This window comes from Adiantum capillus-veneris, chromosome 1 (assembly GCF_014529385.1).
Source record: "Adiantum capillus-veneris isolate H3 chromosome 1, ASM1452938v2, whole genome shotgun sequence".
NCBI classification, from domain to species: domain Eukaryota; kingdom Viridiplantae; phylum Streptophyta; class Polypodiopsida; order Polypodiales; family Pteridaceae; genus Adiantum; species Adiantum capillus-veneris.
In genome coordinates, this window is record NC_140931.1 from 43,863,615 (window position 1) to 43,886,569 (window position 22,955).

A 22,955-nucleotide genomic window follows, 5' to 3' on the forward strand; every position below is an offset into this window, starting at 1 on the left:
AAATCCCACGGATGCTATGATGCGGATGATGATAAAGATGATCATGCGGCAAGAAGAGACACGTCGATTAGAGCATGTGGAAGCGGCGGAGCGTGAGGAGCGCCGATTGGCAACCGAAGCCGAGGCTCGTAGACGAGAGCGCGAGGCAGACGCCGAGCCCCGAAGGCAAGAAAGGCAAACCATGTGTGATCTCACCACCACCTTGGCGGTGCGATTCGATACCTCTTCTTCGGAGTCCGATTATGAAAAGCTTGCCAAGACCATTGCCGAGGCGACCATTGCTACACGGACGACCAATGATCCAATTCCCAAGAAGATCACATTCAGTAAGTATGACCGTAAGATGGATACTATTGTCATTTACTCTTGGTTGCATCAATTTTACATCCTATTTTGCTGTTGTGAAAAGTTTGAAAATAACAAGGTTCTCGTGGCTTCCATGCATCTCAGGGCCATCACTTGGAAGGATGAGTGGATGGAGAAGAAGCAAGAAGCCCACATGGTTGCCCATTCCGAGTCTTTCCTCGTTCCCCCTCTCAAGCTTAGTTGGGAGGAGTTCAAGGAGGATCTAAAGACTCGCTTCCTACCTCCACAGTACTTGAAGCCATTGAAAGAGGATTTTTGGGCTTTGTCTCAACAAGGTAAACCGGTGATGTCGTATGCTAACCGTATCATAGCTAGGTAGACAATTGCGGAAATCGGATGAGGAAAGGTTTGAGGCTTTTCTCTTTGGATTGGACCACTTGATCAAGTTTGATGTGGAAGCCGGTGATCCAAAGACATTACAAGATGCTATACGCTTGGCTCAACTCCAAGAGATGAAGCACAACAAGGGTAAGATCAAGACGGCCTTGGGTAATGGTAACTCTTCCTCTCATGACTCGTCTAAGGACAAGGATTCTAATGGGAATGGTAACCATAAAAAGAACTATATACCTTCATAAGTTCAGAATAGTCTGAACTCATGAATTATAAGAGGGAATAAAGCACTCATAAAACTATAAAAGCAAGGGACACACGAAAAGAAAAGAAAAACAAAAACAAACAAACTAACTAACTAAATAACTTTGATTGCTTCGAAACAAAACTAGATAAAACAAAACATTATTAACTTAAAAATGTTCTCAGAAAAGGTATGTGTAAGATAAGTTGACACAACTTACTTGGCTTAAAACAAGTACTCACCTTTAAGCAAAAAAAGGATAAGACATCTTAAAAACTTAATCCTAGAAATCAAACTTCACACTATAACCTATAACGGAACACATTGCTTCGAACCATAAAAAGAACTCTCTCAGTTCTTCATCTCGATCTAATTCTCCATCTCGATCGGGCGATAACCAAAGCTACCCGGAACGGGAACGAGAAACGAAAACGGAGGCCTCCGGAGCGTTTCCGAAACACCCCCACCGCAAATCTTTGGGGCCAATATCTCTAGGCAAGGAACTCTGTTGGGCCATGTCGAATCAAGTGTGAATTGTAAATTGTTTTGAAGTAAATCTCTGCTGTGTCGCAATAGAATCTTGACTTGGGGTGTCCAAGTTTGTTACAGATAGGGAAACCTTGCCTGAAGCGGATCAGTATATGAGAGATTTGGGCACTGCTTTTGCCAAGGTTCGCGACGCTCTTAAGAAGTCTCAAATAAGGCATAACAAGGCAATTGATACATCAACACAACTTGCAGTTATAGGAGGATGATTTGGATGCTCTTACGGTTTGAGAAGGCACGCCTTAGGAAACGAAAGGGAAAGGAGCAGCTTTTTCCAAAGCTAAAAATGTGGTACTTTGGCCCTTTCCAGATTCAAGAGAAGATAACATTAGGTGAAATTTGGACTCACAAAGGGGCCCTTTAAGGAGTTTGACTTTACCTCTCTCTACCAAAGCGGACGCATGGATAAATTTTTGCAAACAAACTCCAAAGTTGACGGAGGTTTGATGTCACCAACGTGTGACTACTATCTATCCTTTTTGTTGATTTCTTTCTTATTATTTATTTACTTTCACTTTTTAGAAACACCCCTCGAGAAATCTAACTGCCCTGCATTGCATAGCTAGTGTGGAACTGTTCAGAGGGAGTCCAGGCCTGAGGGCAAGAGAGCACTAAGGTTGGACAAGGACTATGGTTAGCCAAAGTGGGATCATTGACTAGCCAAAGTGGAATCCTTTGCTACAAAGGCTACATTTCAGTTTTGGGTGTGGCTGCAGTGTACAAAGGGGGTCAGATGACCTAGAAAGATACAATGGCAGCATCTCCTAAAATTTAGGAAACTGCTATTTTGGGACCTGAAAATGTGTTCGCATCATTACCTCCGGTATGACTAGGGGAACATTTTACAACTCTGCCGTGAAGTCAACTGGGCAACCGGTCAAGAGATTTTTAGGCGGCAACCCCGAAACAGGAAATGGCTTGTAAATGTGGCACATTTCTGTGCAGTTTCCTCATGCAAGAGAAGGGGGCGCTGATTTTAGAGAGGAGAAGGCTCATTTTCATGCTGTCACACGTTGAGAGCTTCAATGGAGTGCTTCCTTTCCCTCTTATGTACAGTGCGGTGCCAAGAGTGATGTCCTGCACGCTATGCACTGTTCTCTCTCTTCCCTATGGCAGTATGTTATGCCCCACTAGTGGGCTTTTCATTTGACCAATGTACAGTTATGTGGGTTCATGCGCGATTGCCGAGGCAAGAGCCTCTTGCACAGGTACTGGATTAGCTAGCGACTAATCCCGCGCAGGTACAGGTGAATTCAGAGAGGTTTCACGTCAGAAATCTCGTCCGATTCAAAGGGCAAGTAGCCCTACAGGTGCGGGAGCTCGAGAGCTGGCTACGGATGCGACGGCACGTAAAACGGAGCCCGAAACAGTGAATTACAGCCTGCTGTGTGTTTTTGCAGGTTTAGGGTTTTGGCCCTAAACGGACCCTAATACCCCCAGGAGGTTCGGGGACGCAAGGGGACCGCTAAATAGGTGACCTGGTGCATTTTTGGGGCTGAAAACAGAGAATTCAGCGTGCTGCAGATTCTTGCCAGGTTTTGCAAAGTGCCCGTATGCGTCGGGAAAGTCATTCAATGCGTGGGAATACTGACTGTGAAGGGTCCTAGTACAGTTATGCTGCCGAAATCGGGCCGGAATAGTTGAAATTCAGCCAAGCTTGTGCGGGGCAGCTTGTAGGGAACCACAGCGTTTATTCCTTCTTTTAAACAATAAAGAAATACCGAAAGGGGCACCTAAGTTAGGGGCCAATCTGGTGTCAATCTTCTCATATAGGTGCATTCTAGCAACCTGTATCCCTTTCCCCTTTGTTGTGTCGTGAAAGTACAGGTAAAGTGGGCGACGAATTAAATGGGTGAAAGCAAATAAGGTTTAAGTCTAAGGTCTACCGCCCTTTTTGAAAGTACAGGCCGGTTTCATGGTTCCATTGCCGGGATTAAATCACTTTTTCCCATAGAAGTGAGCCTTGGTCGGGTTGGGCTTGAAGACACAGGGGATTATAGACCTAACACAGGGAATTGCAATTATGGCTGACAGACCAGATGATGTGACCGAAGAGGTTTCCACTTCACAGGGTCAACAGACACATGAAGTGGGTGAGTCTTCAAGACCACCACAGACGGATGATGATATATTCAGGACCCAATTGGCTACTGCTGTGGCTATGTTCACACAAGTAATGCAGAACCCGAGGTTTTTAGCCTTTCTGCAACCTTCTCTTCCGTCTCAGCAAGTTGGGTCATTGGATCATATTCAAAAGCCTGTTAAGGCTCGAGCATAGGTGATTCATACTGCAGAGTCAATGGAAACACCTGTACACTTGACGGAGAACATGTAGTCTCCACAACCTGTGCCTAAGGTGCAAGAACAGGTGGCTGAGATGCCACTCTTTCAAGTTGTACCAGTTCAACCAACCACTTTTCAGCAGCCTATAGCTGGTTCTAATGGGCAGGGAAGCAACCTACAGGCTATACAACAAGTCTTCCCACCACCTTCAGTACACCCTGGCTATTTTGGAGGTCGATCGGTATTCCAGAGCATGGCTTGTCATGCACCTGGAAATCAGTTTTACACGCCAGGAACAGTATTCGGGGGTGCTCAAACAATGATGCCTAACCCCATGTATGGTGTCACGGGCATGCTACCAGGGTTTCAAAGCACTCAGGGCCAATTTGGGATGCCCCAGGCAAATTTTGGTATGGCTAGAATATTAAATCAACAGCCAAATATGGCATTTCCAGGTCAACTTCATAGCGGTCAAGGAACACAGATGAACCCTAACAGTGTTCCCATGTTTCAGTCACTACCATATGACAACTTAACGCCGCTGGAGAGGCCAACTCCGTACAAAGAAGGTTGCAAAGGTGTGACATTCACGACCTTTACAGGGTTTGATGACAGGAAGAAGGCTCTCTCATTCCTCCAGCAGTTTGACAAGGCCTATGCAGGGGGAAACTTTACAGAGGCTTCAAAGGTCCGCAAAGCAACACTCTTTCTTGACAGGGAATGCAGGACAATGGTGGACAACTTTATTGCTTCAAGGGCAAGCTCCGTCCACATGGATTTACTTCAAACAGATTTTTGCAGCAGCATGGTTATCTGATGACTTTGAAGCAGATGTCATGACAGAATGGCACCAGCTTAATGCTGCTACTTGCAAGAATCTGGATGACTACAATCGGAAGTTTTGGAAAGCTCTACTTCCAGTAACTTCCTATAGGTTTGTACCATTGACAGAACAGATTGAAAAATACTGTTGTGGCCTACCCAAAGGATTGAGAAAATACTGCACAAAGACCAAAGTCACTACTTTGACACATCTCATCGAGGTAGCAAACACTGGCAATGGTTTGCTCAAGGGAGAAGATTGTGAATTCAATATTGGCGTCAACGAAGGATCAGCCAAGAAAAATTCAGCGAAGAAGTATGTTTCCAAGGAGGTTCCTAAAGTGACTCGGGAGCCAGCCAACGCAGGGAAAGGCAAAGCTTCGGCTGAATCAGAAAAGGGACCAGCGAAGAAATGGAAAAGACGTTTTCCTTGCAAGTCTGAAGAGCAAAAGAAGGTCTTGAGGTCAGAGAACAAATGCTTTATCTATGAGCAGCCTGGCCACATTGCTTACAACTGTCCTACAAAGAAAAGGCCAACTGATTCTGAAGACAAGGAGGACAGGATAGGAAAGAAGCCCATGGCTGGTCTAGTGCCAGATATGGTGGGCGACAAGACAAATTCAGATGCAAGTGAGCTTTGCAGAGCATGGGGAAAGGTCAGGGATCAAACAGTGCTTATCTTCTTTGATCCAGGTGCCAAAGCCAACTTCATTTCCCCAGAATTGGCTTCAAAGTTGGGAATCAGACCTGAAGAGATGGGGTATACAGCACAGGCAGGTTTGGCATGTCCTGGCCATACAGAGGCTGTGAAACCCATCATTGGAAAGTTGCGCTTACATATCCAGTCCTATGTAGATGCTAAAGAATTTTACATCATGCCACTGGACGGATGTGATGCGTTGTTAGGTATTCCTTGGTTGTTTCGTGCACAGGGAATCATGGATGCCTACAACAAAAAGATCACTGTACAGAGCAGGGGAAAGACTCACATTCTGGATGTAAAGCTTAAAGGGGAGTCTATTCCCACTGTATCAGCTTCTGCTATTACTTCTGTAATGAAAAAGCATCTTTCTGCGTACTTGGTTTTTGCACGTGAAGTGTCAGATTGTGATGAATCAAATTTATCTGTGCTAGATAAAGAAAGGTCAATGTTTTTACAACAGTATAGTGACTGTTTTTCCGATTCATTACCGTCTCAATTACCGCCAGAGAGACCCGAGGACCATGCGATAGATTTGGTGCCAGGCAGTAGTCCACCAAATAAGCCTCCGTACAGGGTTAGTGCAGCTCAGCAGAAAGAGATAATGGGCCAAGTACAGGAGCTGTTAGAAAAGGGGCAGATTCAGCCCAGTTCATCTCCATTCTGTTCTCCAGTGTTGTTGGTGCAGAAAAAGGATGGCTCATGGCGTATGTGCATAGACTACCGTGCACTGAACAAGAATACCATCAAGAATAGGTTCCCTATACCTAGAATTGATGATATTATGGACAAATTAGAAGGAGCAGCTATGTTTAGCAGGATAGATCTAAAGAGTGGGTACCATCAGATCCGCATTAGATCAGAGGATGTACACAAGACTGCTTTTAGAACGACGTTTGGCCTTTACGAATTTTTAGTGATGCCCTTTGGTCTCACAAATGCTCCTGCTACGTTCAATAGGATGATGGACAGAATTTTCCGTCCACACCAGCAGTTTGTTGGTACATTCTTTGATGACATGATAGTCTACTCAAAGAATGAAGACGAGCATAGGCATCACTTGGCCATTGTGTTCGAAGAGCTACGCAGTCATAGGTTGCTCATCAATGCAAAGAAAAGTGATTTTTTTCTGGAAGAGATCCACTTTCTGGGACACATTGTCTCAAAGGATGGTGTCAGAATGGATCCTGCAAAAGTGAAGCGATCAAGTCATGGCCAGATTTGAAGACGGCACATGATGTCCGAAGCTTCTTGGGACTATGCTCCTATTACAGAAGGTTTATCCGAAATTTTGTTGAGATCTTCACCTTTCCATGCTCTTCAAAAGAAGGCAGTCACCTTTAGATGGACACAAAAAGAGATTTCAGCTTTTAATCTCTTAAAGGAAAAGATGACTTCAGATCCAGTCATTGTGTTGCCAGATCTTAGGAAGTCATTTGTGGTCCAGTGCGACGCCTACAGTAGTAGCATTAGTGCAGTGCTAATGCAAGATGGGAGGGTAGTAGCCTATGAGAGTAGAATCTTGCAAGGGCCAGAAAAGACTATGCAAGTCTATGAAAAAGAACTGCAGGCCGTGATTCATGCGCTCTTAAGTTGGAAACACTACCTGCTAGGTACAGACTTTGTTGTCCAAACGGACCATCAGACCTTGCGATACTTCTTGACATGGGCAAAGTTATCTGAGAAGCATATGCGATGGGCAAATATCTTGTCCATGTTCCACTTTCAGATTGTGCATGTGGAAGGCAAGAAGAATGTTGTGGCTGATGCCTTGTCAAGGAAGCCACAAATTTCAGCTGTGTCAATTCCTTATCATCATGAACTTGATCATATGAGGGAACAGTATGCAAATGATAAAGATTTTGCAAGGGTCTTCGAGCAGCTAATGGATTGACAACGTCATGAACACTATCTTCTCAAAGATGGGTTCATAATGATGCATGGCAGATTGTGTCACAAAGCCATTGCGACGCAAAGTTATGGAAGAGAGTCATGTCCCACCGTATGCAGGGCATCGTGGTATCGATGCTACAGTTAAAGCGCTTGAGACATTCTTCTACTGGCCTACATTGAGAAGAGATGTGGATGCCTTTGTGCGAGAATGCCTAATTTGCCAGAAGGTCAAGTTTGACAAGCAAAAGTGTCACGTGACACATCCCAACCCTATGTGTCCCTGGACAAGCTACACCACAGCAGGGTTCAGTCAGTTCAATCAAGTCTAGATTAGCACTGATCTGGCACTTTTGTGAGTCTATTCGTAGACTGTGCATGCCCAGTCACTTAGCATAGATGCATATCCTCCGGTTGCACACAGCATGATCATCGAAATTCCCATCAGAATCCATTAGCATCAGTTAGGGGAATTTTCCAATGCATTTAGCCTATTTTCCTATTTATTGGGATTTTCACTTATTATTTTTAAGCGACTTTCCAACAAAAGTAGGTAGGGCAATTTTGCTAAGTTAATATATAAGCAAACCCAAGTTGGCACTTTCTGGCAGAAGAGGCAGCAGGAGCACCTTGCTCAACAGGTAACTTCTCAGCAAGACCAACCCCCGCGACTACTCTGGCGTTTTCTCCACAGAAGACCTAGCGTTTTTGCATCAGATCAGCCTTGGCGATTTTGTGCACAGCAGATCAGCCCCGGCGTCATCACGACGCAGCAAATCAGCCTAGCGTTTTTGCATTTGCAGAACCCCGGCGACAGAAGGACCAATTTCAGCCCCTGGCGTTTTTGGATTTCAGCAGCAAATTAAGACCGGCATTATTCACCTAAAGTGTAGCAGATTCAGCCCGTAAAGACCATCAGTTTTCAGCCCTAAGAAACCTCATTTTTCAGCCAAGAAAACGCAGCCAAAACAGTCATTTTCAGCCACCGAAACAGTCCCGAAATTCAGCGATTAGAAGATCTCAGATTTCAGCCATCGTCGTCGTCGTCGTCGTCGTCGTCGTCACCGTCTTTGTCATCGGCATAGACCAAGTTGCATAGTCCATTGCATACGCATTGTACACCTTTGTGCAATCAAAGAATAGACCACTCTCGCCGACGAGAGTGGGGCCTTCGGAGGAGGGTTTTACAAACCTCTCGGTGTCGTATCTCTTCTCTCTCCTTCTCTCAGTCTCATTCATTTGCACGCACAACATCCACTCACTTTGTTCGTGACCACAACACTCTACAGACGGAAAGCTCTCTCTTCCCCTAAGAACTAAAAGGAACCTTGAGCAATAAAGATCACTAATCTTGAGAAAATACAACATTCATTCCGCTGCACCTTACATTGGTATCAGAGCTTTGGAAGTGTTCTGCATTACTCAAGGGAAGAACCACAAGAATTTTTTTTGCTTGTTGCGGTCGCACGAACCCAAGTTCGCTTGGGCGTGTTGATTCCTGATCGTATTTTATTGAAGAGTGACAAGAATCCCAAGAAAGAAGGGCTTGTCCAACCTCCCCTTGTGTCTCTTTTCACTCATTGAGAGCGGACCGTGCACTTAGCGGCCGGCCAATCGACGCGAGGTGGAAAAAAGCAACCTTGGTGTGAGCGCAAGGCCGCCAAGGGGTGCGCCCGCAGAAAAGGGTAGAACTCGGGTGAAGAGAAGATCCTTCTCCAACGCGATTTGCAAGTGAAAGAAAACCTCAAGAACCCTAGATTCTCACGAATCAAGGACCTCAAGAACCTCAAGAACCCAAGTTCCTCGTGAACTTAAGAACCCAAGACCCCCAAGAACCCAAGTTCCTCGTAAACTTAAGAACCGAAGACCCCCAAGAACCCACAAGAATCCACGACTTCAGAATGGTCATCACTCGAAGCGGAATGGATACTTCGCTTGGAGGTGATGAGCATGAGAGAGGCGAAGAAGAATTTTCCACACCAGGAGGTTTTTCCGACCCTCCCCCTTCACCATCTACGCCAAAGATTGCACTAACTCCTATGGAGGAGTTGGACCAAGAAAGAGAAGCAGAAAGAAAAGCCTACGAAGAAGATATGGCAGCCATCGAGCGTAAGTACCAAGAAAGAAGGGCAGCCATAGAAGCATAATTTTATCGCGAGAACAAAGCACAAATGCAAGAGTTATTGCGACTCTTTTCTCAAGCTCAGGCACAGATGCAACAAAATCGGAAAAAGGAGACTCTCTCAGTCTCTTCTTCTCCACAGCATGACACACAGGAATTGCATGATGATTTGAAGCACAATGATAAGCATGATGATTTGGATGCCAATGATTTGCATATGATTTGGATGACAATGACAAGCATGATGATTTGCATGATCAAAATGTGATTTCTCACAAGCATGATGATTTGCATGATCAAGATGTGATTTCTCACAAGCATGATGAGTTGCATGAAGATGATGTGATTGTTCACAAGGATGATGTGTTAGTGGATGCTTTTCCTAGCGAAACTAACCTCGCAGATTCGATCAATCACGAAGATCCGATCTTGGCTTTCGAGTCAAGGTCCAAAGAACCCCCACAAGACGATTCGATCATTCAGGACGAACCGGTCTTGGCTCTCGAGCCTTGGTCCAAGGAACCATCACAGGAAGTATTGTGTGTTCGCATGAGTGATACGCACGCATTGTTCGAGTGTTTCATTCGTGAAGGTTTCCTGTATTTTAGTCAGCATCGTTATGTGATCCCTTTTCCTAGGCATGACATATTGCATGTTGAGCACGTTTCTCTCATGGATGAGCACGAATGTATGCGGATTGTTCATGAAAAGTTGAAAAGTATGTATGTCAGGAAGTCACATTCCATGTCTCTTCCTTGGCATGAGACAGTTTCCAAAAGAGCACATGATAGTATAAGCACCAAGCATGGGCATTTCCATTGGGATCTGCCACAGTTGATTGATTTCGATCAAACAGAAAAGATTCGAACGCATTGTTTGCATGTGTTTGATGAACGGGTTGTAACTCCGTCTCTATGTTCATCTACATTGCATACATAGTCTTTAGAGAAGACAATATTTTTTTCCTTCACTTTACATGGAATAGGTATGTTCATGGTTTTGTGTTGGAGATGGTTTCAGGAATTTTCAGCCATGGAGATTCTTGAAGACAGAAGAAGCAGGTCTCTAGACGAAGTTGAAGCAAGAAAGGAGATTCAAACGACTATCGCTTTCAGCGCGGCCCAAAGAAGCAAGCGTTGCAGACCTTTATGAAGTTCAAGTACCGCACGACCCACACATCAGAGTGGGCCGGCAAAGAGTCCCTTCTAGGATTCCGGATGCTGTTGACGATCTCCCTCGACGCCATACAGTTCGGTACCAGTACCTCACTTTGAAAAGGAGGGGATGTCACGTGACACATCCCAACCCTATGTGTCCGTGGACAAGCTACACCACAGCAGGGTTCAGTCAGTTCAGTCAAGTCTAGATTAGCAATGATCTAGCACTTTTGTGAGTCTATTCGTAGACTCTGCATGCCCAGTCACTTAGTATAGATGCATATCCTCCGGTTGCACACAGCATGATCATCGAAATTCCCATCAGAATCCATTAGCATCAGTTAGGGGAATTTTCCAATGCATTTAGCCTATTTTCCTATTTATTGGGATTTTCACTTATTATTTTTAAGTGACTTTCCAACAAAAGTAGGTAGGGCAATTTTGCTAAGTTAATATATAAGCAAACCCAAGTTAGCACTTTCTGGCAGAAGAGGCAGCAGGAGCACCTTGCTCAACAGGCAACTTCTCAGCAAGACCAACCCCCGCGACTACTCTGGTGTTTTCTCCACAGAAGACCTAGCGTTTTTGCTTCAGATCAGCCTTGCCGATTTGTGCACAGCAGATCAGCCACGGCGTCATCACGACACAGCAGATCAGCCTAGCGTTTTTGCATTTGCAGAACCCCGGCGACAGAAGGACCAATTTCAGTCCCTGGCGTTTTTGGATTTCAGCAGCAAATTATGACCGGCATTATTCACCTAAAGTGTAGCAGATTCAGCCCGTAAAGACCATCAGTTTTCAGCCCTAAGAAACCTCATTTTTCAGCCAAGAAAACGCAGCCAAAACAGTCATTTTCAGCCACCGAAACCGTCCCGAAATTCAGCGATTAGAAGATCTCAGATTTCAGCCATCGTCGTCGTCGTCATCGGCATAGACGAAGTTGCATACGCATTGTACACCTTTGTGCAATCAAAGAATAGACCACTCTCGCCGACGAGAGTGGGGCCTTCGGAGGAGGGTTTTACAAACCTCTCAGTGTCATATCTCTTCTCTCTCCTTCTCTCAGTCTCATTCATTTGCACGCACAACATCCACTCACTTTGTTCGTGACCACAACACTCTACAGACGGAAAGCTCTCTCTTTCCCTAAGAACTAAAAGGAACCTTGAGCAATAAAGATCACTAATCTTGAGAAAATACAACATTCATTCCGCTGCACCTTACAAAAAGGCACCAGGGTTATTGCAACCACTACCTATTCCAGATAAACCATGGGAAAGTATTGCTATGGATTTTATCTTTGATCTTCCGAGAACGCACACGGGAAACGATGGTATTTGGACCATCATTTGCAGATTCAGCAAGCAGGCTCATTTTATTCCTGTCAGGAAGAAGATAAAGCCAGATCAGATGGCACGCTTGTTTATGAGCAATATTTTCAAGTATCATGGCATGCAACAGTCGATTGTTAGCGACCGTGATCCACGCATGATAAGTTTGTTCTAGAGAGGCTTGTTTGAGAATATGGGCACCACGCTCAAATTCTCTTCGTCATTTCATCCTCAAACAGATGGGCAGTCAGAAGAGGCAAATTCTATTGTCCTAGATCTGCTAAAGTGCTACGTGTCAGAGCATAAAGGAAAGTGGGAGCAGTATTTGCCATTGGTGGAGTATGCATACAATAATACAGTGCATTCATCAACTGGCAAGGCACCTTTTGAGATAGTTGAAGGTGGCAAGAAGGTTCCTCCCATACTGCATACAAAGGACAAGATATTTGAAGCAGATAAGTATGTTCAGGACATGGATGAAATGTACAAGAAGGTCAAAGTGGCCTTGGAAAAGACTCAGGCAAAGCAAAAGAAAGCAGTTGATCGTCACCGTCGTGAAGTGGTATTTTCACTTGGTGATTGGGTGCTACTACGCTTTGAAAAGGCAAGGTTAAAGAAGATGAAGGGCAAGGAAAGACTGTTCCTAAAGCTCAGCATGCGTTACTATGGGCCTTTCAAGTATGAAACATAATCAATGATGTTGCATATAGGCTGAAATTGCCTGAGAGTTGGAAGATTCACAATGCGTTTCATGTGAGTCTTCTCAGACCCTATGTGGGTGATGTGCCAGAGGATATGCCAGCTGAAGATCAGCCGGAAGTCGAGGAACTTGACGAGATCTTGGTCCCGGAACAGATTTTGGCACATAAAGAAAGAAAAGTGAAAGGCAAGGTTGCTAGGCGTTACTTGGTGAAGTTCAGAAACTATCCACCAATGGATGCTAAGTGGATGGAAGAAGGTGAACTTGCAGAGTCATTAACTGTGTTATCACTTTACCTTGAAGCCTTCAATTTGCAACCTACCTTGACCCCTTGAGTTTCAAAGCTACATGGATTGTCAGTGTGACAATGGCTTCTGAAACAAATGATGTACATGGTATTTATAGTGAGCTCAAATCAAATACATGTTAGAGCTGTACACATTGTCAATTTCGCAATTGCTCTTATGGAAAGTCCAAAACTTTGGTTAGTGCTATAGAAGTGAGTATTTCTTGTCAGTTTGTCAAGGATACAGTAATTGCTTCTATTAAAGGGTACATGTGTAACTGCATTCTTTAACTGTCGGTTTTGGTATGCTCGAAAGTGTTACTGGATCCAACGTGTACTAAAAGACAGTGGCAAAATGTGAAGCTACCATTTTGTCATTGGAAAGTTAATGACTCAGAGCAATGGCACAGTGTGAAGCTACCACTATGTCATTGGGACAGGATTCACACGCAGGCAATACATGTACGACACATACACCAGGGTTGACAATGAGCATGTATGTGTCGTACATGTGTCGACAGGTGTTGAATACATCAGTGTTGACTGTGATCATGTACGACATAGATGCAAACGAGGACGTTTGAGATTTCAAGAGGGGGGTATGTCACCAGCGTGTGACTACTACCTATCATTTTTGTTGATTTCTTTCTTATTATTTATTTACTTTCACTTTTTGGAAACACCCCTCGGGAAATCTAACTGCCCTGCATTGCATAGCTAGTGTGGAACTGTTCAGAGGGAGTCCAGGCCTGAGGGCAAGAGAGCACTAAGGTTGGACAAGGACTAAGGTTAGCCAAAGTGGGATCATTGACTAGCCAAAGTGGAATCCTTTGCTACAGAGGCTACATTTCAGTTTTGGGTGTGGCTGCAGTGTACAAAGGGGGTCAGATAACCTAGAAAGATACAATGGCAGCATCTCCTAAAATTTAGGAAACTGCTATTTTGGGACCTGAAAATGTGTTCGCGTCATTACCTCCGGTATGACTAGGGAAACATTTTACAACTTTGCCGCGAAGTCAATTGGGCAACCGGTCAGGAGATTTTTAGGCGGCAACCTCGAAACGGGAAATGGCTTGTAAATGTGCCAAGTGGCACATTTCTGTGCAGTTTCCTCATGCAAGAGAAGGGGGCGCTGATTTTAGAGAGGAGAAGGCTCATTTTCATGCTCACAGGTTAAGAGCTTCAATGGAGTGCTTCCTTTCCCTCTTATGTACAGTGCGGTGCCAGGAGTGATGTCCTGCACGCTATGCACTGTTCTCTCTCTTCCCTATGGCAGTATGTTATGCCCCACTAGTGGGCTTTTCATTTGACCAATGTACAGTTATGTGGGTTCATGCGCGATTGCCGAGGCAAGAGCCTCTTGCACAGGTACTCGATTAGCTAGCGACTAATCCCCCGCAGGTACAGGTGAATTCAGAGAGGTTTCACGTCAGAAATCTTGTCCGATTCAAAGGGCAAGTAGCCCTATAGGTGCGGGAGCTCGAGAGCTTGCTACGGATGCGACCGGCACGTAAAACGGAGCCCGAAACAGTGAATTACAGCCTGTTGTGTGTTTTTACAGGTTTAGGGTTTTGGCCCTTAACGGACCCTAATACCCCCAAGAGATTCGGGGACGTGAGGGGACCGCTGTACAGGTGATCTGGCGCATTTTCGAGGCTGAAAACAGAGAATTCAGCGTGCTGCATTTTCTCGCCAGGTTTTGCAAAGTGCCCGTATGCGTCGGGAAAGTCATTCAATGCGTGGGAATACTGACTGTGAAGGATCCAAGTACAGTTATGCTACCAAAATCAGGCCAGAACAGTTGAAATTCAGCCAAGCTTGTGCGGGGCAGCTTGTAGGGAACCACAGCGTTTACTCCCTCTTTTAAACAATAAAGAAATACCAAAAGGGGCGCCTAAGTTAGGGGCCAATCTGGTGTCGGTCTTCTCATACAGGTGCATTCTAGCGACCTGTATCCCTTTCCCCTTTGTTGTGTCTTGAGAGTACAGGTAAAGTGGGCGACAAATTAAATGGGTGAAAGCAAATAAGGTTTAAGCCTAAGGTCTACCGCCCTTTTTGAAAGTACACGCCGGTTTCATTTGACAGTTAGAATGTACTCTTCAAGCTCCATCTACTGATATATAGCACGCCATGAGATTCCTCATATTTTAGAAGGTTCTTTTTTTTATTCACCTATGATGTGACAACTCTGTCGACTAGCATCTTACCCTTAAATACCCCTCAAATATTGGAGGAGGACCTAGCAAATACTCCTCAAATATTGAAACTTTTACCTTGAGGTTTTCGGTCTAGCTTCGACTATTTCGAGAGATCCCGTAGAGCTGGCTTGAATTTGGTGCAAACGGGACTACATAAGAGGGAAGTCACTCCACTCCTTTGTCCCAAATTACCCAGATGGAATAAAGTCACTGATTTTCCTTTGGATTTCAGGGATACTGATGGGCTCAGAGTATTCTGTTGGATAACTTTATGACAGAAGTACTTCAACACAGGAATTCCTGAAATGATTTTGATTGATGAATACTCTAACATGTGACTGTGTCTGAGTACAGGTTTAAAAGACGAAATGACTACAGCATTTCGTCTTAATAGTCTATGGACATGATCTCAATAAGAATTAGTTAATCCGACATCAATGAGATCTTGTGTGGATCTAGATGCGATTGCTAAATACGTTGCCAAGAATCATGGTCCTTGATCTCCATGGTTCCTATGTGATTTGATTTGAATGTGACGTGAATGTTTAGTGACTGTCGTCTTTGTGCAAGTGCTATATTGGTGTCATCTAGTGCGTCGGTACTTAGAGTCAGTGTCTACTGAACTGGTTCATGGCTTATGTCTGTTTTTGCAGGCGTAATCTAGGGCGATTACAATTCTTTCAAGAGGGAGATATGTCACAAACTGATGACGTGGCATCACAACCTAGACCCCAAAGTCACTTTATAAGTGTTTCAATTTATGGGTACCTGTCAATGAGGCCCAAGGGACACAAGAGATTAAAAAACACTTATTGTACAACTATACGGAAATCCAGAAATCGCGCTGGCATGCTGACGTGGCACGCTGTACAAAAATCCCAAAAAAGCGTTGAATGTGCTGACATGGCAGATGTACAGAATTCCAGGATTTGAGCTGACAACTTTTGGTGCCAGTTTTTGGACCAAATGCTTTTGGAACTTAAAGCTTTTGAACTGATTGCTTTTGGGGCTCTACTTTTAGCATCCCTGGTATTGTTTAAAAGAACCCTTGGGGCCTCACTCTGTAAAGCATATGGACGCAGAGTCTGAGAAAAGAGGTCCCTTGGGAGTTGTACTTTGCTTAAAGTTTCTATACGTATGTTGCTATTGATTTCACGCTTGGAGTGTCCAAGCTTGTTACACCATTTCACAACCTAACAAAGAAGAAGATTCCATTTCGATGAGGAACGAGACGACAAGGAGCCTTTGATAGGCTAAACTATTTATTAAGCCATGGTCCTTTTTTAATAGTGTCACACTTAAGGAAACCATTTGAGTATCGTTGCGATGCTTCAAGTGATTGCATCAGTGCAATGCTTAACCAAGAAGCCCACGCGGTGGCTTATGAAAGTAGACGGCTTAAGGATGCACAATTGCATGCCTCAGTCTATGAGAAGGAACACAGAAAACATGTGTAGAAAACCCTCAAGGTGATTCTCTCTCTCTCTCTCTCTCTCTCTCTCTCTCTCTCTCTCTCTCTCTCGTTCATGACTAATCTACTAGCTTCTGAGTCTCTCTTGTGCTTCTCTCGAAGCATGAGCACATGTATGCACCAATCCCAACAAAGTGTCATCATGCCACAAAGCAGATCAGGTAGATCCGCATAAAACTTGTGATTGTCCCTTGTACAAATTGATGAGTGAACTGCATTGATCATGTTCGAGCACCAGACAGTTAGCAACCGTCATCTGCTATTTCAGCTGGAAAGGATGGAAGAAGTGTACCTTGGCAACATCCAGAGCTACAGCAACAGTGTTGCAGACGGAGGATCGAGAAGAAACAGCAAGCAGATCACGCATGGCGTAGCCATTCTGTGCAGAAATAGCTTCCATAACCTTATTCGCGTACTCCACAAGCCTTCGATTAGCCTCCATCATGCTTAGCCCTCCGAAGCCTGAGGCCATCTCTCTCTAAATTCTGTGGAATGAAATCGTAAGCTCAGGCTGCTTACACACCACCGCCAATTTTGAGCCATAGCAAAATGATTTGTGGCACTAGACATTGTGCGGGCACTGTGAGATGCGACCCCTCGTCACTATATGGCACGGCTTTGGGTCAGAGGGGATCTAGGGCCCAAATTTGGGGGCGCGAGACGGCTTTGATCTCCGCCGTCGGATCATAAAGTGAATTAGGGGTGGGTGAACTAGGGGTGAACTGAGGGTGAACTAGGAGCAGGTAAGCTAGGGGTGGGTGAACTAGGGAATGATCGTGTGCCATGCCAACATGGACAGCGACGTGCGTTAGCGTGGTGGTAGGGTATTCGTGTGGCAATCGAGACGTCCCAGGTTCGACCCACACCCCACGAGGCGGGTGTACTAGGAGTGAACTTGGGGTGCCATTTTTGCCCCTAGTTCACCCTCAGTTCACTGCGTGATCGGACAGCCAAGATTCAAGCCGCCTCGTGGCCCCAAATTTGGGCCCTAGATCCTCCCTGGCCAGAGCCGTGCCATACAGTGACGAGGGTTGCCACCTCCTGCCCAAGCTTAAGCAGGGACTAAAGCTCAATCGCCAAGGCGTTGTACAAAGGCGTCGCCTTGGACAACGGCACACCTCTCTCTCTCTCTCTCTCTCTCTCTCTCTCTCTCTCTCTCTCTGTGGCGGGGGACCGAAGGAAGGATAGCCTTCCACGTCGAGGACCAAAATTTCTCCCTCTTTTATAATAGTATAAATAGGCTTGTTGGATTCGTGAAATCTTCTCAACACTTTCAACACAACTTTGATTAACTAAATCAAAGTAAATTCAACAAAACAATTGATTGAATAATCACAACACACAAAGAGAGCAACATAAATAAGAATTAAAACACAAAACACCATATTGGGTACCAACCATCCCTCTCAATCAATACGATTGAGTAATTGCATTCCTTTTCTTTATTCATCTCATGGAACATGAATTACAATAAGATGAATATATAAAAGAAATATAAAAGTATATGAGCTATGCAATCAAGAGAGTGTATGTCATGATCAAAAGAGAAAATTAGCATAAAAGAGGGCAAAAGTGTATCTTTTGCAGCTTTTCTCTTATGGAGATTTTGATGGCTCTGTTGGCTTTGAAAAGGAAGTAAAACATTGGGTTGTTTGATCTCTCGAAGCGCTCATCTTCCTCGTAAAGAGTCAAGAAGCTGATTCCTACTGAGAAAGTGGAGTGCGCGTGAAAACGTGATTTCGGGATTCTCTTTCACTCTTCATGTATGCATCCAAAAATAGAAGTGGTTTCTTTTCACTTAAACTCTAAGAATAGTAGGTAAAGGAGAATTCTATTTCTATTGCTTCTTTTGAATAATTTTTGAACATAAAACATAAGCAAAATTGATAAAATGTCCAAAAGTTAGTAATAGTGATAACAACCCTCCCCAATACGAAAGCAACTGCCCTCAGTTAACGAGAAATAAAATCAATTAAAAATCTTCAAAATTTGTGTGGAGACGAGGCAGATCTTCACACGATATATGTTGGATCAAGTAAAGTACTCAGAGGGAACATCCCATTGCTCATCATAATATCTTGAAAAGAGGAAACCAAAAAGATAAGTGCAATTCACATATCAAAATATCTACAAAACTAAAAGAGATCTTTGTTAGCGGGCCCTCTAGCAAAGACAAGAAGGGCATGACAATAGTGAAAAGCAATCACTTTTTTCATTTTTCAAAGGGCAAAACCTTAGTCAAGGATTGCTTAAAATGATGCGATGAATAGTTGTCAAATGACAAACCTCACAAAGGCAAACCTCAAGTATAAAATACCACAATCATCAGCCAAAGGACGAACCTCAGGTAAAGAATAAAAACTTTTAGCTTCTAGACGTTTGATATGTTTCCAAGATACTAGCATGAGAGCGAAAAAACCTCTCTGACATCCACTTGGCATTTTCAAGACCATGATTCTTATACTTAAGCAAATACATGCGACGACGATGCAACATACCATTGCGCGTCAAAGTGTCTTGATGGTCTTAGCTACAAGAATTTCAAAATCTTCTTTTTAAAAATGTGGGATCATCAATGATAGGGGGAATGATGGTAGAGAACTTTTGAAAGGACGAAGAAGACTTATGTAGAATGTGTTGTGAATTTTTCAAGAGTTAAGGCGATTTAATCGAAAAGAATTAGCATTAATACGATTGGTAATTTTAAAGAGACCATAATCCCGTGGTGCTAGCTTGACAATAGGAATGGTCTCTATCGTGGATGAATGAGGAGTGTTGGTGTGTGCAAATTGAAATAAGTGAATGTATGTGTCCCAAGATTTTGGTCTCTTGTGAGTGTATGTTCGTAAAATATCTAGAATGATGTTATTAGTTGCTTCAGTTTTTCCATTAGATTCCAGATCAAATGCATAAGCAAAGTCTATCTAAGTGCTTAGATTTGTGAAAAGTGTCAACCAAAAATTATTGCAAAAACATATATCTTGATCATATATGATTGATTTAAGCATTCCATGCAAAATAAAAATATGCTTGAGAAATAATAGAGCTGCTTACTTAGCTGAGAGGGTCTTCTTACAAGGTTGAAAGTAAGCTTGTTTGCTAAATTTATCTATAATGGCGCAAATCATATCATTTTGTGCACGAATGAGTGTCAATCTAATAATAAAATCCATAGAAATGTGTTGCCGGAGAGAGTCAAGAATAGGTAAAGACATCAACAAACCATATTTCTTGCCATGATACGCTTAATTTGTTGTCAAACAATACATTGTGCAACATATGTAAGGAGGGCCAATAAAATTGAGATTCTACTATGTGAATAGTTGTGATAATCCTACAGTGGCCTATATAAAGTGGTTCGTGGTACTCTTTAAAGACAAGTTGAAGAACTGCAAGGGTTATGTACAATTGCTTTTCAAAGAATAAATACCCATCACGAAAGGAGTATTTTGCAAGAACAAAAAATGTATGGTTACAAAAGTAAGCATAAATGTCAGCAAAGTGAAAGTCATGAGCATTAGTATCAATCATTTTTTTAAAAATTACAACAGACACAACAGAAACATTATTGATTGATGGCACGTAACTTAGTGCATATAAAACCTTATTTTCATGCCTTGGTTGATATTGAATGAGTGGATGAAAACTTTGAATGAATGATGCCCACTTTATGTATGAGGATCAGAGATAGTTGGTTGTGAAAGCAAATGACGAATGCTTTGTTTATCAATTCTAATCAAGAATTCAGACTCCATCAAGTAATGTTTTCACAAGTTCAAAGCATGCACAATAGATAGCAATTCTTTGTTATAGGTGCTATAATTGAGCTCATTGGATTTCAACTTTTTACTTTTATATGCAATGGGATGGTTATCTTGCATCAATACAACACCAATACCACGCCCACTAGCATCAGTCGTGACAAAAAAGAAGGGAAATCAGGAATTTGTAAAATAGGGACGTGTGAGTGCATATTTGAGTCTCAAAAGATTTTTTATGTTGGCCATTCCGAGCGAAAGATGTGTGTTCTTTTTCAAAAGGTTCGTGAGTGATAAAGTCAAGTATGAGAAAATTTAAATGAATTTTCTATAATAACTACACAGACCAAGAAAGGAATGAATCCTATGAATAGATTGAGATCTATGTTATTCCTTGATGATCCACACACATTCCTTTGCAAGAGACAAGGTGACCTAAATATTCGATCTCGGTTTTGAAGAATGAGCTTTTCTCAAGATTCGAATAAAGTTGGTTTTCATGCAACAATTAAAAAACCAAATCCAACTGTACATAATGGTCTTTTTTATTTTATTAAAACCTAAATGTCATCAAAGAAAACCATAACACAATCTTGATACGTCAAAAAGATGTGATTCATCATGCGTAAAAATGTAGAAAATATATTTGTTAAACCAAAAGGCATTACAAGGAATTCAGAATGACCAAATTGTGTTTGAAATGGAGTTTTATGGACCACTTTTCATCATACACACTTGATGATACCTATTACCATATACACCCGGTAGTAACGTGTGTGAACACACTTAGAACTGTCGGGGCATTTTTCCCTCACTAGGAGTTTTTTTCCCGCGTGCATTGTATGTATGCCCATCACTTTAGGGTTATCTCATCTTTCCATTGCACACTAAGTAATATACTCTATGTTGTGTGCCTTCAGCATCCTTTCTCTTCTCCAAGTTGTGTGTGTTTTCCTGCAACCCTAATTTCAACAATTGGTATCAGAGTAGGTTGTGTCCTCCCGAGCTTAGTCACCAGCAGCTCTAGCAAGAACAACCTTGTCATGATGAAAGGTCACAAAAACGGATCCATGTACTCTATGTTTGTATCGAGTGTCGACGAACACTCTGTCTATGTTGCCGAGTTGTCGTCTATAGAGTTGTGGCATAGCCGGTTAGGGCATATTAGCCAGAAGGGAACATGAAAACACTTTGATGTTGATTACACGGATTTTCCATTGTGTGAGCATTGTCTATATGGAAAACAGACTAGGTTGACATCTTCGTCGTTGAACAAGAAGCTAAGTGAACCCCTGACTTCATGCATAATAATTTGTGTGGTCCAATGCCACATAAGACTCTAGGGGGGGCAAACTATTTTCTCACATTCATAGATGATTCTACCAGAAAGGTGTGGGTGTGTCTCCTTAAGCGTAATGAAGAAGTCTTTTCTACATTCCAAAAATTCATCGCCATGGTTAAGAACCAATCAGGGAAAAACCTCAAAGCTTTTCACATGGACAATGGTGGAGAATATGTCTCCATGGAGTTCAAGGATTTCTGCAATCAAAGAGGCATTCGTAGGCAGTTTACTGCTCCATACACACTTGCCCAAAATGGGATGAATCGCACGATTCAAGAGCGAGTTATTTCTATGATTTCTATGGCGAAACTTACTTGGGGGGAAGTTGTTCTGGCAGCGGTGCACGTTATCAATAGGTCACCTAGCTCTCTTTGAATTTCAAGATTCCAGAGAGATTGGGGACTGCAAAAACGCCAAGCTATGAGAATTTATGTGTGTTTGGATGTGAGGCTTATGCACATGTGACCAAAGAACTTCGTCGCAAGTTAGATCCCAGGTCACACAAATGCATTTTTATTGGCTATGGTGCAAATGGACAGATGGGCTATCGTCTTTGGCACCCAGAATCCCGCAAAGTCATTCACAGCTCACATTTCATTTTCAATGAATCAAAGATGCACAAGAAGCCCATTAAAGAAATTGAGTACAAACGAGTTCAATTTGAGGATGTAGCCTCTGAATCAACTCAGATTAGTAGTGATGCACCTAATCTTCAAGTGCAAGATATTACTATTGCTCTAGAGAGGGCAGAGTCCAACAATCAGGCACCGAGTCGCTCTGCGAGAGTATCATGTGCGCTCGAGCGGTTTGAGCCAGGTATACACCACATTTTGGTCACTGATGCTCGAGAGCCAATCTGCTACAAAGAAGCTATACAAGGTGGATGATAGCATTAAGTGGGAGCAGGCTATGCAATCAAAATACAATTTGATTGTGGCTAATGAGACATGGGATTTGGTTGAACTACCATAGGGAAAACATGCTTTACCTTGCAAGTGGGTATACAAGAAAAAGTATACAGCGGAAAATCTCAAGCCTAGGTACAAGGCTCGTCTCAAGTAGCAAAAAGATCTGGATTTTGACAAGATATTCTCTCCAATAGTCAAGATGACTACACTTCGCACTATGCTTTGCTTGGTTACTATCCAGGACATGGAATTTGTCTAAATGGATGTGAAAACAACATTTCTTCACAGGGATCTAGATGAAGGTGTCTACATGAAACAACCAGAGGGTTTCATATGTGAAACTCAAAAGCCAACAAGAGAAGAATTGGTTTGTAGACTTAAAAGGAACTCTATGGCCTCAAGCAAGGTCCAAGGAAGTGGTACCAAAAGTTCGACAAATTCATGCATCTCAGGGTTACATAAGGAGTCAAGAGGATCAATGCTTATACACAAGAAATT

The 22,955-nt window shown here is 43.1% G+C and overlaps 1 protein-coding gene across 2 annotated transcripts in view; it reads right to left on the minus strand.

The window, feature by feature from the left end:
* The window catches only part of EER5 (proteasome family protein), a 90,982-nt gene extending 73,967 nt beyond the window's left edge, over positions 1-17,015 (minus strand). Inside the window, exon 1 of one of the 2 annotated variants that reach the window (XM_086516063.1) lies at positions 16,742-17,013. In XM_086516063.1, coding sequence (XP_086372189.1) covers positions 16,742-16,921 — 180 coding nt within the window. In that variant the 5' untranslated portion in view covers positions 16,922-17,013. Of the gene's footprint in view, positions 1-16,741 lie in introns of both variants that reach the window. The other variant, XM_086516071.1, reaches the window with a different exon arrangement.
* Positions 17,016-22,955: the final 5,940 nt, after the last annotated feature.